General features: G+C 46.5%; 1 protein-coding gene across 2 annotated transcripts in view; it reads right to left on the bottom strand.

Annotated features, from left to right (window-relative positions):
* Positions 1-8,469: 8,469 nt before the first annotated feature.
* Positions 8,470-17,499, bottom strand: part of CUL4A (cullin 4A) — a 41,921-nt gene continuing 32,891 nt past the window's right edge. For both annotated transcript variants that reach the window (XM_025874547.2, XM_073887446.1), the window contains 4 exons: positions 16,805-16,910; positions 16,458-16,630; positions 11,682-11,834; positions 8,470-10,076 (listed from right to left, as the gene is read on the bottom strand). In XM_025874547.2, coding sequence (XP_025730332.1) covers positions 9,981-10,076; positions 11,682-11,834; positions 16,458-16,630; positions 16,805-16,910 — 528 coding nt within the window. In that variant the 3' untranslated portion in view covers positions 8,470-9,980. The remainder of the gene's footprint in view (positions 10,077-11,681; positions 11,835-16,457; positions 16,631-16,804; positions 16,911-17,499) is intronic.

Here is a 17,499-nt window from a genome sequence, read left to right as displayed (position 1 = left end):
ATTTTTCACTTCTCTTTCCCAGTTCTCTTACCCGTTTACCTCAGGAATATTTATTTTGGTTTATTAATGGTACAAAAGGCAAGTAAATCGTGGCTGGAAAAGTGTAGAAGTGTAAATTATAGGGTAAGTTAGGAACACGTCAGCAAAGTAGGAAACTCAACTTTCAAGTGAAACGTGTGCTCTCAAGTGGGGAGGGAAGCGTGAGTCCTGTCACACGCAGCACTTGTGAAGACCAGCCCTCCTTTAGGACACGTGGGGTGCCGGTACTCTTCTGCTGTTTAAAATAAAATAAAGCCACTGAAAGGTTCCGCGTCTGCCTCGTGCACATCTCCGACAACTTCCTTTCCAGAGATTACTTGAGGTACTCCAACCACGGCAGTCTTCCTTTTAGATGGTTATGAAAAAGGAACCCTCTCATAAAAAAAAGAACCAAAACATTTACTTTCTTGGAAAGCAGAGTAACTCACCCAGTCCCAAGGCATTTGCAGCAGGAGTAACCGCGTAACTTCAGTTAAGCTCCTGTTCCCAGTGACACGCTCACCTGGTCGTGGTCTGTGGGCCCTGGGGTCGGGGGTGGTGTTACCTAGGGCCTATGCTTGTTTGAGAAGTGAAATGTGGTCAACCAGAGCCCTTTCCTAATAGTGCAAGACACAGCGGGAATTGAAGTCAACACAGAGATAGTTCAACATTTGTAACTCAGGGTGGTGCTCAGAGAGGATGGGGTGGATCCCGCTGCAAGACCAGGAGTTCACCTGTGCACCTGCAGAAGGACACCGGGGTTGTTACCAGTTAAGCTGCGGTGAACAATCAAAACCACATCACTGGGTGGACAAGGCTTTCATTTCTCTAGGGTAAATATGTCGGAGTGGAAAAGCTGGGTCATCAGGGAATGCATGTTTAAGAAGAAACTGTCGGACGCTTTTCCATCCGTACCAACGTCCTGGTCGACACCTGGTATCAACGGTCTTTCTGATAGCCGTGTAATTCTCTCGTGACTAGTTTGTGTTTTCCTGAGGACTAGCAAGATGAAAAGATCCTTTCGTGTGCATCACCATTCACGTATCTTCCTTGGTTAAGTGTCTGTTTAAACTTTGTCCTAGTTTTTAAAAATGGTTTATTGATTTTTGTGAATTCTAAGTGTTTTTAAAAAATATATTCTGAATGTGCTACCTCCCAGTACTGTATTTTCTCCCATGACGTGGCTTGCTATTTAATAGTATCTTTCAAAAAGTAAAATTTAAATTTAATTAAAATCCAACTTATCAGATGTTTGTTTCATGACTCATGCTTTTTATGTCCTGAGAAATCTCTGCATTTCCCAACATTATTAACAATTTTCTCCTGTTTTCTTCTAGAAGTTTTATGGTTTAGCTTCTACAATTGGGCCTATGATCAAATTAAATTTTGTGGATGGTGTGAGATAAAAGTCAGTAGCAGTTCTGTAGATTTCATTTGTTCACCACCCCCATAGGTAGATAGCTCTCTGATACAAAGACTTAGCCTTAAGTTCCTCTGGCACCTTCACTGAAATTGACACAGCTGCACACGGGTGCACGGGCGGGCGTGCCGTGACACTCCCCGCTCCATCGGCTCATCTCTGTGTCTGCCTCTGGCTTCAGAGCAAGTCTCTGAACTAGGGAGAGTGAACTCTCCAGCTGTTCTTTTACAAGTTGCTTTAACTCCTTCAATCTCCATATACATTCTAAGATGAGCTTATCATCATTGTTCTGTAAAGGAAAACCCTGTTGGAATTTTGGCGGGTACTGGATTGAACGCACATACCAACTTGGAGAAAGCAGACACCTTGACGTGATGCAGCTCTTCGTTTGCTTTATTCTTTAAATAATTTTCAGCAATACTTTGTAGTTTCCAGCGTGCATGTTTTTGTGCAGTTTGTACCTTAAGTATTCCACACATTTCTAGGTACTGTTGTGAATGGGGCTGCACCTTTAAATGTCATTCTCCAGTTGTTGCTAGAATGTGGAAATACAGCGGACCTTTGTTTAGCGACCTTCTGTGACTTTGCTAAGTTGGCGTATCAGCTCTAGTAGCAGTTCTGTAGATTTCTTCATCTGTTCTACCCACATGCTCATGTCATGTGTGAAAGAAGACTATTTTACAAACTCCCTCCCGCCTGTATGCGTTTTCTTTCTTTTTCCTGTCTTAGCGCAGTGGCTACCAGCTCCTTCCGCGCCATCCCAGCCGCAGGGGGAAAGCTTTCTGTCTGTTACATTAAGCATAATGTCAACTTAAATCTTTTGTAAATGTCCTTTCTCAGCTTAGGGAAGTTCTTTTCTATTCCTACTTTGCTGGGAGTTGTTTTTTAAATCAACAGTGTTGAATTTCATCAAATGCTGCTTCTATTCAGATGATTATATGTTTTTATTTCTTTTTTAGATTTTCAAATGTTAACCTTACACTAATGCACCAAATTTCATTTGGTTTTGGTGTATTACTGATTTTATATATTGCTGGATTCAAACTGCTAATATTTGGTGAAGGGCTGGTCTGTTGTTTTCTTGTAATATTTTTGTCTGGTTTCTGTGTCAGGGTAATGCTGGACTCATTCCCTCCTGTGTTTCTGAAAGACTGTAAGATTGGTGTTGCTTCTTCCCTAAAAGTTTAATAGAATTCACCAGTACACCCTCCAGAATTCACCAGTACACCTCCAGTTCTGGAGGTTTTTTTTTTTTTTTGTGGAAAGATTTAGAATGACAAATTCAACTATTTTCTGTTTCTTCTTGTGTCCATCTGGACAGCTTGTGAATCTTGTGGAATTTGGCCGTGCCAGCTAAGCTGTAGAATTTACTGGCATAAACCGACTTGCAGCCTTCTTTGAAGGACCTGTAACCGTGTCCTTTCACTCCTGGTATCGAGAATTTTTGTTTCCTCTCCTTCAACCAGTCTGGCTAGAGGCTTATCAGTTTTGTGGGTCTTCTCTATCTGCTCGTTTTCTAGGTCTTTAATTTCCACGTTTATTATTTCTTTCCATTTACTTTGGGTTAAGTTGCTCTTCTGTTTCTAGTTTTTGAAGGTGGAGGCTTACATCACTGTAAACCTTTCATTTTTTTTTTTTTTTAAGATTTTATTTACTTATTTGACAGACACAGTGAGAGAGGGAACACAAGCAGAGGGAGCTGGAGAGGGAGAAGCAGGCTTCCTGTGGAGGAGGGAGCCCGATGGGGGGCTTGATCCCAGGACCCTGGGACCATGACCTGAGCCGAAGGCAGACGCTTAACGACTGAGCCACCCAGGCGCCCCTAAACCTTTCATCTTTTTTAATATAAACATTTGAAGCTATAAATTTCTTTGTAAGCATTTCTTTAGCTATTTTTCTTTAAACTTTTACATGTTTTCCTATTCACTCAAAATATTTTCTAATTTTCCTTGTTTTATTTGACTCATGGGTTACTTAAAAGTGTGTACTTACATTATCTATTTATATTAGAATTATTGGATTATTTATTTAGAAGTGTATTGCTGGGGATGCCTGGCTGGCTCAGGGGAGCGTGAGACTCTTGATCCCAGGTTTATGAGTTCGAGCCCCACGCTGGGGGTACAGATTCTTTAAAAATAAAATCTTAAAAAAAAAAAGTGTATTGCTTAATTTCCAAACATTTAGTAATTTACAGTTATCGTTGTTAGATTTCTAATTTGATTTGTGATCAGAAAACATATTCTGTATAATTTTATCCTCTTAAACATGAGACTAGTTTGATGTCTCACCATAGGCCTCCCTTGATGCATGTCCCCTGGGCGCTGGAAAAGAATGTTCTGCCATTGGTGCGGTACTCCGTAATTGGCCAGTCACATTTCGGGTTTTTCCTGATTTTATCAAGTACTGAAAGAACAGTGTTGATGCCCCTGACCACAAGTATGGATTTGTCTGTCTCCCTTTGATCCTCTCCGCTCTGTCAGGTTTTGCTCCGTGCATCCTGAAGCTCTGTTACTAGAGGCCTGCACAGTCAGGGTTCAAGGTGACAAATGTGTCCTTTCTCTTTCTGAAGTGGGCTCTTCGTCCCTGGGAGTACTCCTTGTCCTCAGGGCTGCTTGGTACGAATGAGGCCACTCCAGCTTTCCTGATCAGTTTTCGTGGGACATCATTTTTCATTGTTTATTTTACCCCATGTGTGTTTTTCTATTTACCACTGCCTGTCTCGTGGATGATGGGGACGCTGGTCTTAATTCTCGGCCTGGGAATCTTTGTCTCTTGGGTGTTTGGGTCACTTTATTTCTGCTCTTTATTCCCTTCCCACACTTCCTTGCCCTCCTGTGGGCAGATTTCATCTGTGATGCGCACTGACCCCACTAACCCTTTTGTGGCAGGCGGTACGGAGTAGGAGTACCTTTGTACACGGTAACTCAGAACAACCCCACGAGACAACTAGCATTATCCCCTTCAAGAAGACAAGAAAACCAGGTTTAGAGAATTTAGGTAATTTTCGTAGGGGCACCGGACGGTGACAGAGCCAGGCTTGGACCCCTGGGCCATCTGACTTCAAAGCTGCAGCCTGAAACCATCTCTCTCTCCACTGACTCTGGCACCTCCAGAATGTTCCATCACTGAGAAGCTGACCCAGAACACCGCGTCCATGGTAAAACGCAAGGTCTCGGCCTATAAAGCGGCGGACCTTGACTTGTACATCACTGGTAACAGAAATCCTTACAAATCTGCTCAGGTCTTCAGCCTGTTGCCATTCCTCCATATCTATGCCTATGTTTACATAATGACCTGTCTCAGCAAGAACATGCACACACACACACAGACGTACTCAAACATATGTGCACACAAACACGTGTGTGCACACGCACACACACACATGCAAACATGCTCACACACACACACACACACACACACACACACACACACACACACACACACACACTCCGGAGCCCCTTCCTCCCAGTCTGCACACCTGCTCGTGTCCTCACCCAGAAGAAACGCTGCCTTGCCCCTGCCATGAGCAGTGGGCAAAGAGCCCCTGGTTGCCACAAAAACTGGACGTTTCCCAGCTCCCGGTGCAGGGACCATTTCTTCCCTCAAACTCCCTCCTCGGTTCCTGGCACCCACACTTGTGTTCCTTCTTCGGCTCTAATCCTTATGCGCGTCTCGTAGCGGCGCCTCGGCATGCACATCACTGTTTACTGAATGTGTACCGTGCACCAGATGCTGCGCACGCAGGGCTAATATGTGCCCGAGAAACTCTCCTCGAGGAGACAAGTGCAGCCCCCAGTGACAGACGGTACCACCAGAGCTGGGGCCTCAGGGGAGCAGGGGGTCCCGAGGCCAGCCCCGCGACCCCGACATACACTGGAAGTCAGATGAAGGGGGGGGACACGGCAGTGACCACGCTCAGCCCACCGAGCCGGGGCTCCCTACATCCGGCCCTTTACCAGCCCTGAGAACCTGACAACTTCGAAACCGGGCCTCTGAGGTGCAAGAAGATACTGTGGCCACAAAAGGGTCCACTGTTAAGATCGAGCACTCAGAAAACAAGAAACGACAGTCCAGCGCAGAAGCACGCATGGCGCAGTGCGCCGTGGGCAGGGGCGAGGGAGGCCGTGGCTGCTGCTTCTCGTGACACCTGGTGGTCCGTGTGCTTAACGAGTTTCTCCTAAAGAAGGTGGGACAGGAAGACACAGCGTAGGCAGAACACCTCCCAGAACTGAGCCGTGAGTCCTGGCGGGACAGCAGCACAAAACTCAGGAATAGAAGACTTTGATTTTGTGGGGAAAAAAACTCCAAAACACAGGTTAGTTCTACAAGATGGCAGTAGACTTTAGAGCTGGAAACTTTTGGAGCAAAGCCTTCACAGTTCTGAGGAAGATGGCCTGGAATCTAGAGTTTTCTATGCAAACGAGCAGACAGGGATCCAGAACGAGCATCACCTGTGCGTTCTCTTGCAGTCTCCGAAGGGCAGGCATGGCCGTGAGGGGACCTGCAGGGGAAAGGGCAGGCGCTCAGGACACGGCCGACCCTGGTGACAGGACGAGGCAGGCGTTTCTCAGTCAGCGGAGCCAGTAGATGGCAGGAGAACACAAAGCCACCGCCCGCTCAGCGCAGCGACCCGGGACGTGCATTCTGAGCGGCAGGGACCGCGGGAAGGAGCCGGTCTGTCTGGGATGCTCAGTGTGTGCGCCGGGCGCCAGTGCAGGGCCGCCCTTGGCAGACTCGGGGCCAGGGTGATCATGACACCACCGCCGGAGACGAGCATTCGGCTTTTAGACAAAATGTGCAGTCTGAGTGTTAACACAAGTACGTATCAAGGGCCTAATGTCCTCTTGTTCACAGTAGATTCTCTTGAGAAACAGCAAATTTAGGGACCAAGGAAACGGAGGTTCGCGCGATGCCAGGAAGTAAATGACGCGTCTGGTGAGCTGGGGCCCATGCCAGGGGCCGGTGGGGGCGCCACTCTGTTTTTCTTAATTTGTCATTTATTGTACTTAACGTTGCTTTGACAGAAATTCAGACAATAGGACGGGTACACGGTGCTAAGTCCACGCTGCCCTGTCCTCACACTCGCTGCGTGGCGCACTCCCTCCCGCGCACACACTGCCACGTGCCGGTGGACACCCGAGAATTCTGTGATAAGACGGCACCAGAGGCGGTTCCACGGGAGTGAGCGGCAGCACGCCGCAGAGTAATTGCCTGGAAATGGACTTTGTCGGGTCAAAGGTTCAGGCATCTCCAAAGCTGAGATACGCTTGTACGTTTGCTGAGAGACTGTCACCCCACATCACCGCCCGGCCGGCCACGCGGGGCTTCCTGCCATGGCCCCAGAACTCCCCAAGCTCCCACCTCTGCCGACCCAGCCCCCACGTCTACAGCAGGCGTGGTTCTTCCCGCCAGGCCTCTTCAGTTCCCACGGGAGCAGCGGGAGGCTGGGGAGGTGGGCTGCGCGCTGAGCAGGGATGTTGGCCACAGGCCTGTGGGCAGTGGCCTCCCTGTCCCCGTGGCTCTCCCACCACCTCCACTGCCCCCCAGGCCCTGCTTTCCTGCAGCCCAGCACCTCCAGGCCGTCCTATCACGGGGCCCCCTCACCCTGGGCCTGGAGATGGGGTAGGGGGCTTCCCTTCCGCTCACTGCCACCAGCAGGCCAGTCTCCCCACTCCGTGAACCCTGGCTTCTCTGAAGCACACACCTTCCATCTCTCTGCCCAGTCCCCTCTGGACACGCACGATTCCTCCGCCGGCGGCCAGCCTGCGTGGAGCCGGCTGCCCCCACTCCTGCCCACCTGGCTGGCAGCCCCTCCTGGCTCGGGAAGCCTCTCCACACGATGGTGCCCAAACATCTGCGAAGCTCTGAACCGACGTGTCTCCTAGTGACCTCTTGGAGTCCACCCTGCCTCCAGCCGTGGCTTTTCTCCTTTCCGGAAATGACAGTGGGCGGGCGCGCCCACACCCATCTCCTCGGCCCGTTCTGTTCCTTGAAGCTCACCCGGGGCACGGACACCCTCCACGCCACACGGGCCGCCGGCCCACTCGCCCACCGGCAGCGCTATGCACACTCACGTAATTAGTGCTCCGAGTCCTATCCAGCACCTCCCAGGGACGCTGTTCCCCACGTAAACTTTCAGAAGGCCACTTGTCACTTGAGAAATACATGTATCTTATTTCACGGTTAGACTTTTTTCCAATGAGAATTTAAAAAAAAAAAACCTGTATCTCATGTTTTCTTCTTCTATTTATGGCTTCATTTAACACTTAAATCTTTGACCATTGGAACTTATTTGGGTGTCGAGGACAATCCACCTGTGGTTTTCTCGAGGTGGTAATTCAGATCCTGCCCGACGATGCACCCCTCATGTTGCACCACGCTCCTCTGCGTTTGGGTCGTGGACTATTTGGTTCCGGGAGGCCGCTGCGTGCCAAGAGCATGTCACTTCATTGATACCGCGCTAGGACAGGTTTTAAAACCACTTGTGGCCATTTCTGCCCACCTGCTTTTCTCCTGTGACGTCGGGATCACCTGGCCTGTGTTCTAAGGTAGGGGCTGTGTGGCGTCCTCAGGCACTGCAGATAAATGAAGATCAGCCACTCCGCTCCTTCCTCAGGCCTTCCGTCTGCTCCCTTGTCATTTAAACACACTTTTCATGTGGATATTTCCTTGTTTGCTACTAGGAATTTTGTCATTGTTTTGTGGCTATTGAAAACACGACTTTCCATTATGTTTTGGCTTTTCTGCTCATTTTGTGTTCTGTTAAAAACTTAGTTCTTTTTTTGGTCACAGCTTCCTCTCTGCTTCTCCTGGATTTTCTGCGCTCACCGCCTCTCCAGTCTCGCAGCACCTGCCCCCCTCACGTCCCCTACACCACCTGTTTGGCCGCGTTGGCCTTTCACTGCAACAACACCCTCCCTGGCCCCCGATCTGTCAGAGGATGGGGCAGCTCGACTCCTGAGAGCGTGGCCCCGTCCGCCCTGCTGTCCTGGATGTGGATTTTAAGTCGCTGAAGAGTTATGAGGAATGTGTAGTTTGCATACCACAAGTTTTATTAATGTAATTTTAAGGTCAATTAAACTAATTTTATTCAGAGTTAAGTCTACATTAAATTACAAGATTAACAATCTCTAGAGACAATGAACGTAGAATTTAAGAAGTAGAAATCTATTTGGTCTTTTATAGACCACATATTATAGAACTGACAAATGAAAATTTACAAATATAGAAATAATGATAATTCAAGGGTGAGGATTTTCACATGGAAACCCATAAGATGTCATATTTTAAACAAGCATGTTTCAAAAAGGGAGAAATTTTTTAATAATTTAGCACAAAATTAAATTATATAAACTTGGCATATCCCAGAAAATATTGCTTTAAACACTCATACCATGATCAAAATTCCTTTGGTAGCTTTTAATCAAAATGAAACATGCTATTATGTAAAATATAAAGTACTTTTAAACGTTACCAGAAAAGTATCTTTGTTACAGTTACATACTAACATCATCGTCCCCTGCTCAACCTCACCTATACACACACAACATGAAACCAGGTGCCAAAAAAATCCTTTTAATCTTTTGACAAAATAACCTCTGCTTCACAATATCAAGACTTGAAGTCTCCTAGAAAACTTTTTACAGTGGTCACAGCACAGAGAGCAATGGCCGTCCCTGCGCAGGACTGTAAAAACAAACCAAACTTTATTCGAGCAATTAAACAAATCAAACAGCAGTTACCCCGATGCAAAAACAGGGGCTGCTAGACGCAATCTTGGAAAAGTAAACACAAACACACCGTCCCCCAAACCCCTAAACAGAAAATTCACAAACAACTCAGTGGAAGTAGAACAAAGACGCGCATGGGTTCCTGTAGCAGGTACGCCCGACCCGGTGTCGTCCCGGCACACAGGAGAGGTCGCACCGAGAAACCTCGCTCTAAAGTCAGTCATCAGAGCTTAAAACGTATGGAAAATAAAGGAAACAAACAGATGCCAGTATCAGGTTGCATAATCAATTAGCCAGTGTCTGACACCGACTGTTTCTTCCTAATGCTTGCCCACGAAGGGCTCTCGTTTCTAATAAGCGTCCCGTCAACTAAGAGAGCCTGCCTTCAGGAGTCCACCAGTCACCTCTGCAGCCCGCGAATGCAGCACGGGGGGTCTTTTCAGCTGTGCATTCATGATCACACACACGCACCACACCAAACCTTCAGCTTTCTGCCCCAAGAGCACCATCTTACAAAGGACACTCTTTTAACCAATAGCTTCTTGTCCAATCTCAAAGTCATTCTGCAACAGAGCAACAGAAACTATTTAAACACCAAAGAGAGTTAAGAGGAAGGACTGGAGGGAAAGACACATACGCCGTTTGCAAACCCTTAAACTTTGTGAAGGGTGATGCAAGAATCATCTCTTTTCCTTCGAATCCCAAAGTCTCCGTGCTGGCTCAGTGTCAGAAGTCCTGGAAACAGCACGAAGTGCTTCACTGCTCTGAAGATACATTCTGGCGTCTCGCTGAGAGAAGAGCGGGCCGACACGTCAGGCCACGTAGTGGTACTGATTCGGATTGTCCTTGTCTCTCTCCATATAGTCTCTGTCTATAAGAGATTCAATTCTCTTTTTCAAATCTCCAGGCTGAAAAAGAGAAACAAAACCCCTCCATTATAGCGGCATTAAATTTACAAACATAGGGGAACAGAACATATGCAAGAAGTATGTGATTCTAATTATGTACATGTATTACATACATGATTATAGAAAACGTACGTATCTATACGTAAACTATTTATAATTATCAGCTAATTACAAAATGAACCTGATGGAAGTCCCTACACTTGAAAGACAGTGCTAACCTTACCTCTTGATGGCAGTGCTCGCACGTGAATGGACGGTCAGAGCAGGCCGCGCGTGACCAAGGGTGAACGCGTTCTTTACCAGCACGCACGCACGCACGCACGCATGGCAGACCCTACCCCGGGGTAACACACCCCGTCTGTCTGACGGGGAATCTGATGTTATGTCAGGGCATGTCTCCCAAGTACTGTGTCGTGTTACTGCGTCCCGAATGTGCTCTGTGGAGGGGGTGGGAGCCCAGGCGGCCAGTGCTCCTACGCTGAAAGCACGAGGGGCAACGTGAGGAGGCTGCCTGGGAAGGGCGCCCCCGCTCTGCTGCGGGAGGAAGCACACTCGTGTCGCTTATGAACAAGCTTCTCCCTGTCCTAGGGCACACGCTCTCTATCAAAAGGCCTAGCCTTCTGTTCAGTTCATACATTCACAAGATACGGGATCAGGGCTGAATCGCCGCTACGGCCGCTACACACCTCCCCCGCCCTTCAGTCCTTTAACTGATGGGTTTCTCATCTGCGAAGGGAAAGCGAACACTCGCCCCACTAGAGGTAGGAAAGAATGGTGCCCACAGCAGGGTTCTGTGATCGCCCAGGCACTGTGGAGTGGAGAATGCACCGTCTCTGGAGGGCACAGCTGCCCCGTGCTTGTTCGGGTAAGACGGCTCTGGCCGCGTCGGCGTCTGCTCACTGACTCACTTCAACCTGACTCCCTCAGTGAGGATGGAGGGTCAGTTGCTCTTCTACCAAACTGGACAACACAGAATCAGGGAACTTCCACCCCAAAGGAACATGGGGCCAGGCTCGGGCACTGAAAAGCCAGGTCTCATGAGAGCCCCATACTTTCCAGGTGGAGGCTCATGTTTCAAAGAGCTTTTCCTGATGCTTCCCTAACCGGTCCGTACTCCACATATGTCCATACGTCCAGGGCAGTAGCGCTCAGTCCATTCAGGGCCAACTTTCTCATGTGCGGAAACAAGGAGAGATTCTCAAAACAGAAAATGCTCTGGAGCTTGTCAATGCTGAGTAAATGAGCTGTTAGTGGGATTTCCTCAGAATCCTAGGGCATAACCTGAACAGCTATATACTGAGAAACACGGTCTGAAGCTCTGCCACGTGCCTCCCCCTCCTAAAAAGGTATCAAGTACAACCTCCCTGCAAGGGGGAGTTTTAGGGACCTCATGTTCCCAGATGGTGACAAACAGCATTTGAAACAGAGACTCCACTGTCATCGCTCGCTGGCTGTTCGACACTCGGTGGGCACACAAAGGTAGACTAGTGCCGGAAACGATCACCTGTGACGCAGGACAAACGGGTCTACAGCGTTAAGAACTGAACACGCTTTTTCAATGTTCAGCACAATACTACAAGTTTAATTAAGCTAATGTACATTTACCTTTACTGGAAATTTCAGCTGATTATACAATTCAGAAACTAGAAGATTATGACCAAGAGTCTTTCTCATCTTCATTATTCTGACAATAGCAGCATCAATCTGATACTGTCTGTCCTGAAACACGCGCTCAGTGGTGCTGACTTGTTCTTCCACCTGCGTATGCACACAAAAGAGTGAAGTTTAAAGATATATTTTGGCGTTATTTCATATTGTTGAGTTTGATGAGAAACTTCTGATGCAAAGAAAGGCCAAACTTTGGGTAAATCCTGTTCTGTTATGCATTTTTATCTGTTCAAGCAAAACCTAGCTTCCCAAGGACAACATGACTTCATTTTTATAAGTCATATTTCTCTTATAAAAAAGCTACAAAATACTACATAAACCCTATATAATCCTGGATTAGATCCAGTAGCACAGTAAAAACAAAATAAAACAAAGCACAACAGCTATCAGAGATTACTCCGGAAACGTAAGCTTTGCTCAACATCAGGAAACCTACTAATGTAACTAATATCACCACAGCAGTTTCAAGGTTAGATTATATGATCATCTCGACAGATGCTGCAAAGGCATAATAAAACTGAAAATCTATTCTTGATCTAAAACAAACTTTAACATATAAGGAGAAATTAAAAAAAAAAACACACCTGAACATTCAGGATAAAAAGCTGTTATCAGAAGCAAACAGCAAATACTGGTAACAACTTCATGTTAGTTACACAGCAACCTAATGGAGGTCCGCAGATCACGGGTGGGCAGGGGAGAGGCAGGGCTGTGCATGTATGTGACATATGTATGTTTCAGAAAGACAGAAGCCATGCTTTCCAAACGGATCCATGACCCTAGAAAGGTTAATGTTCCCTGTACTTAAGAAAAAATGAGGAAGTGAAGAAAAAGCCTGGTAGCACTATTTTTTCCTAAAAATGTTATTTTGGGGGTGGGGGCGGGGTGCCTGGGTGGCTCAGTTGGTTAAGCGTCTGACTCTTGATCTTGATCCTGGGTATGGAACCTACTTAAAAAAAAAAAAAGTTATTTCAGAGGTTCTAGCTATGCACTAAGAGAACTAAAGAGGTATGCTGAAAAGGAGCAAACACATAATTCTTTGTAGATGCCCTACAAATCCAAAAATCCAAGAAAATCAACTGAGAAACCATCAAACCATGAGAATTTTATAAAGTGGCTGGACACAAGATAAATACACAAAGATAAACGATATTAATGTATACACACTGGTAATAATTAAACATGCCAACAGGGAAGATCCCCTTTACCAAGTGCCAGCATTTTATTGGCCTTCTTGCCTAAAGTCTTCAGTGCTTTCCCCAAATCCCTCACAGGTGCGACCTGCCTCTTCAGGCCTCACCTAGCTCAGCTTTGCCTTTGGTGGGAAGGCCTTCCCTCACCCACGGTATTAGACTGGCTTTCCTGTACTTCTCCACTGTAACTGTGACCTCAAGTCTAACGAGCTCATCAGTGTGTAATCATCTGCTCAAAGTTCCCTCAAGCAGAGACTTGTAAGAGTATGTTATTGTTAATGGATGAATTCTCAGTGCTTCAGAGAGGACCTGGCCCAGGGAAGGTGCTTAATAAGTATTTGCTGAACTATCTACTAAATATGCAAGGCTTTTAGTAGAAAACTCCCGTGAAGAGATTTATATTCATATATATACAAACACAGATATGAAACAGATTCAGTATGGTAAAAATGAAAACTGGAAATTAACGTAATACACTCTGAATAAAAGATGTCCATGTTCTTATTTGGGAGGCAAAGACAAGATAAAATTATTCTCAAGCTCACTGGAAGAATAAGTTTATAGGAATAGGTACATTAATTAAAATAATTTGGGTGCTGGCTATGAAACAGAGCAATAGAATCTGCAGAACAGAATTGAGAAACTGACCCATACTATGTGAATTTAATAAATAAGAGTGACAATTAAAATAAGTTGTCAGACAGTGGTATTTTCAATTCAGTTTTAGAATAGGAAGAGTAATTAGATTGCTTTTTATTAAAAGAATTTCTATGTTGCTCAAGGAAAAACTTAAATGTAAATACTACTAGAAAAATACAAGTATTTTTTTATTTTTTTTTTAAAGATTTTATTTATTTATTTATTTGAGAGAGAGAATGACAGAGAGAGAGCATGCGAGGGGGTAGGGTCAGAGGGAGAAGCAGACTCCCCGCTGAGCAGGGAGCTCGATGCGGGACTCGATCCCGGGACTCCAGGATCATGACCTGAGCCGAAGGCAGTCACTTAACCAACTGAGCCACCCAGGTGTCCACAAGTAATTATTTTTTAAATGTTGGGGTAAAGGAAGGTTTTTCCTAGGCATGACCCCCAAGTCAGAAACCATAAAGGAAAAGACTATACTTAAGAATTTAAAAACTTCCATGTGGGGAAAAAAAATCTCAAAACACAAAATTATCTGTCAGAAATGATGGTCAATTTCTTTAATATATAAAGGACATTTACTAATGAGAGAGAATATGCCAACAAATGTGCCAGTGACTTGAACAAGCAATTAATCAGAAAAATCTATAAACATGAGCCACACCAACATTTCTAAAGTGCTGACAGGTTCTCGGCCAAGAGGTTTTGTCAACACTGTGCATGTAATTCACACAACCTGTGGTGGTATTGTGTCTTACTTCAAAAGCCGAAGACTTGAGGATCAGAAAGACTATATAATTTGCATAAGCTACTAACTGGCATAAAGATGCTCAAAGAAATTCAAGCTAAAATGGCAATGAATCACTTCTGTGCCCATAAGAACAGGGTGGGCAAAGGGCAGGTAGAGGGAGGGCTGGCCCTCTTGTGAAACTGGACACGGAAATCTGGTAAAAATCTGTCAAGACTTCCATTTGGCAAAGGGTGGTCAAACTAACAAAAGTACACATTCTTTGACCTTATAACTCCAGGGCAACAATTTTAATTTTTTATTTTTTTAGATTTTTAAAAAATTCATTTATCTGAGAGAGGGAGAGCAAAAGAGAGCACAAGCAGGGGGAGCGGCAGGCAGAGGGAAGAGCAGGCTCCCGATGAGCAGGGAGCCCGATGCGGGCCTCCATCCCAGGACTCTGGGACCTGAGCCGAAGGCAGACACTTAACCCACTGAGCCACCCAGGCGGCCCACGGCAACGATTTTATACTAAAGAAACATTCTAACAGGCACACAGGAATCTCTGCGCCAGGATGTTTCATGTAATGTTATTTCCAGTAGAGATGGAAGGCACTTAAATGCCTTTCAACATGGGCACTGCCAAACTCCCGTAGATTCACACAACCAACAACTCTGCACCCATGAAAAACCCAAGACCTGATGTGGACAGAGGCCCATAATACAGAAAAAGAACAGGTCACACAATGGTACATACAAATGGCATATACAGAGTAATCCCATGAAAGAAAAAGAAGACTATATATTTACATCCTAGGAGAAAGCAGCATGAGTGCAAATAAAAGTGCCAGTAGAGATTATCTTTAGGGGACAGAGAGAACAGTCCCACTTTGAAATTGTAACTCCAACACTGTACACCTTTTAACCACTCTATCAGAAATTCCGAATATTAAAAAAAGATGGATCAAAGGATATATGCATTTAAATCTTTAACAAGTATGTCAAACTGCCCACTAAAAGCATCTTTTTTTTTTTTTTAAAGATTTTATTTATTTATTTATTTGAGAGAGAGAATGAGAGAGAGAGAGAGCATGAGAGGGGGGAGGGTCAGAGGGAGAAGCAGGCTCCTCGCTGAGCAGGGAGCCCGATGCGGGACTCGATCCCGGGACTCCAGGATCATGACCTGCGCCGAAGGCAGTCGCTTAACCAACTGAGCCACCCAGGCGCCCGAAAAGCATCTTTTAAAAGATAAAAACATAAAAGAGAATGCCTGTTTTCTCACATACTTGCCAAGTCTGGGTATTATCAAACTTTTAAACATTTCCTAAAATTGACAGATGAAAAGTAGAATATTATCTTAATTCGTATTAAAAAAATTACGCATGAGAATGAACATCTTTTATATAGTTTACTGGTCTTCGGCATTTCTTTTTGGGTAATCTAAACTTATTTCTAACTGGGCTACACCTGAACACCTGTAGGTAAGTGAAGCAACCAGTTGTCTACTGCTGGGGGTGGAGAAACTGGGAAACCACTGCAGATCAACTGAAGCTGTGCTTGCGTTTCTGAAGTGCCCTGGAGCCTTCACAAGGCCTCTCCACTCATGTACGTGCCCGGGGGCCGGCTGGACACCCTGTTCTGTACGCGGGTACCAGGGGTGCCACTGCCCTCCTGGCCTGCATGCTGACAACACCCCAGGGGCGCGAGGGCTTCCGCATTAGGAAGGGCCTGAGGGCAGTGGTGCAGAATGGGCTCTGGATACAAGACAGCCGAGCGCCTCATCAAGGCTCCAGACGCTCCACCTGCACAGACCACAGCCACAACGTCAGTGGGTCTGTGACGCCCATGACCCCCAGCACTGTCACCCCAGACCCTGGCTGAGGCCAAGGCTGAAATGCGCTGTGCAAAAATAAGAAGGCAAGTGACTGGGTTTTGGACACCAGCTCTTGCGGCCAATGGAATCCGGCCCAGGAAGCTCTCTCACTCCACTCTCGTGAAGAGGATGGTAACTTACACTCATTTCTGTCTCACGTTCACTCCCACCGTGAACACGAAGTTAACCAACGCTATGCTGGGGCGCTCAGAAAGGACTCTTAAGCACGAAGGGCCCCTCAGCGAGTGCCCTGAGGGTGAAACAAGCAAGTCCCTACGTACGGTTTCCTTCATCTGGATCTGGTTGATCTTTATCCGAAACAACTTGTGCTTGAACTCCCCATTGAACGTGAACGTGTCCCCGTCTTCCACCTCCTTCCCTTTGGGACTTTTAAGCAGAACTCGTGCTTTCCCACAGGCCAGGGACTGAAGTGTCCTTCGCAGTTCGCTGTCCTCTGCAAGGGAGAAAACCAGGCCACCACCACGGTGAGTGACTCAGCAAGAGCCAAAGGAGCTGTGTGCTCAGGGTGGCCCCGGGAGAAGGTGCGTCTGCACCGTCTCTTAAACACACGCGTGTTTTAACAGCACCGCCCCCAGGAGCCGCGCCTTCACCCAGAGAGGGCTCTCACCTATCCCCGTGGCCATTTTTATTTCTTCAAAGCTGAACCCGTCCCCTTCGTTGAACATGAGAAGCACCAGCGTCTGGAAGAGGGACACTTGGAACTCCTTCTTTCCCTGGAAGAAAACGGGCGTGGCTCGTGGGGAGTGGTGCACACAATCTTTGGAAAAGCCTAAGAGTTTTCTTTTTGCTCTCAAACTGTGTGGGGTGCGGGGCTAGGAAATTACTAACCAGCCAGCAAACAAGAAGAAGTTAAGTAATTGATTATACAAGAACAAAATGAAACTGGGCCTTGGACCCCACAGCAGCATCTCCCGCTCCTATTCACCGAGTGTCCACAGGCAGAGGCCCGCACACGCACGCGGTGAGCTCCGTGCGGAGGAAAGCTGCGGGACCTGGGGGAGGGTCGGCTGTGCAGAGGCAGGTGAGGTGTGTAATTTCCATACGCTGTGTACAGGTTGCCTTGTTTACAGGGTACATCAGTGCCTTGTAACAGTAGCAAAGTAGAAATTTTGTAAATTTTCTGCTTAGTGTATACAACCAAATTTTATTTACAAAACTGAAGTTAAACAGGAGCATGAAGGCTCTTTTGTGACCTGCTTCTTTCTGTTATCAGTACACGGAATGCACTTTCCTCTCATATCATGTCCCTAGCACTGCAACAGGTGGGCTTATTCATTACTCTGTGAAAATGTCTCATTAAGA

Source organism: Callorhinus ursinus, unplaced genomic scaffold (assembly GCF_003265705.2).
Source record: "Callorhinus ursinus isolate GAN/ISIS: 27379988/994484 unplaced genomic scaffold, GSC_fseal_2.0 scaffold79, whole genome shotgun sequence".
Lineage (NCBI taxonomy): Eukaryota > Metazoa > Chordata > Mammalia > Carnivora > Otariidae > Callorhinus > Callorhinus ursinus.
Note: the sequence above shows the minus strand (reverse complement) of the source record. Positions and strands in the feature narration are given on the sequence as shown.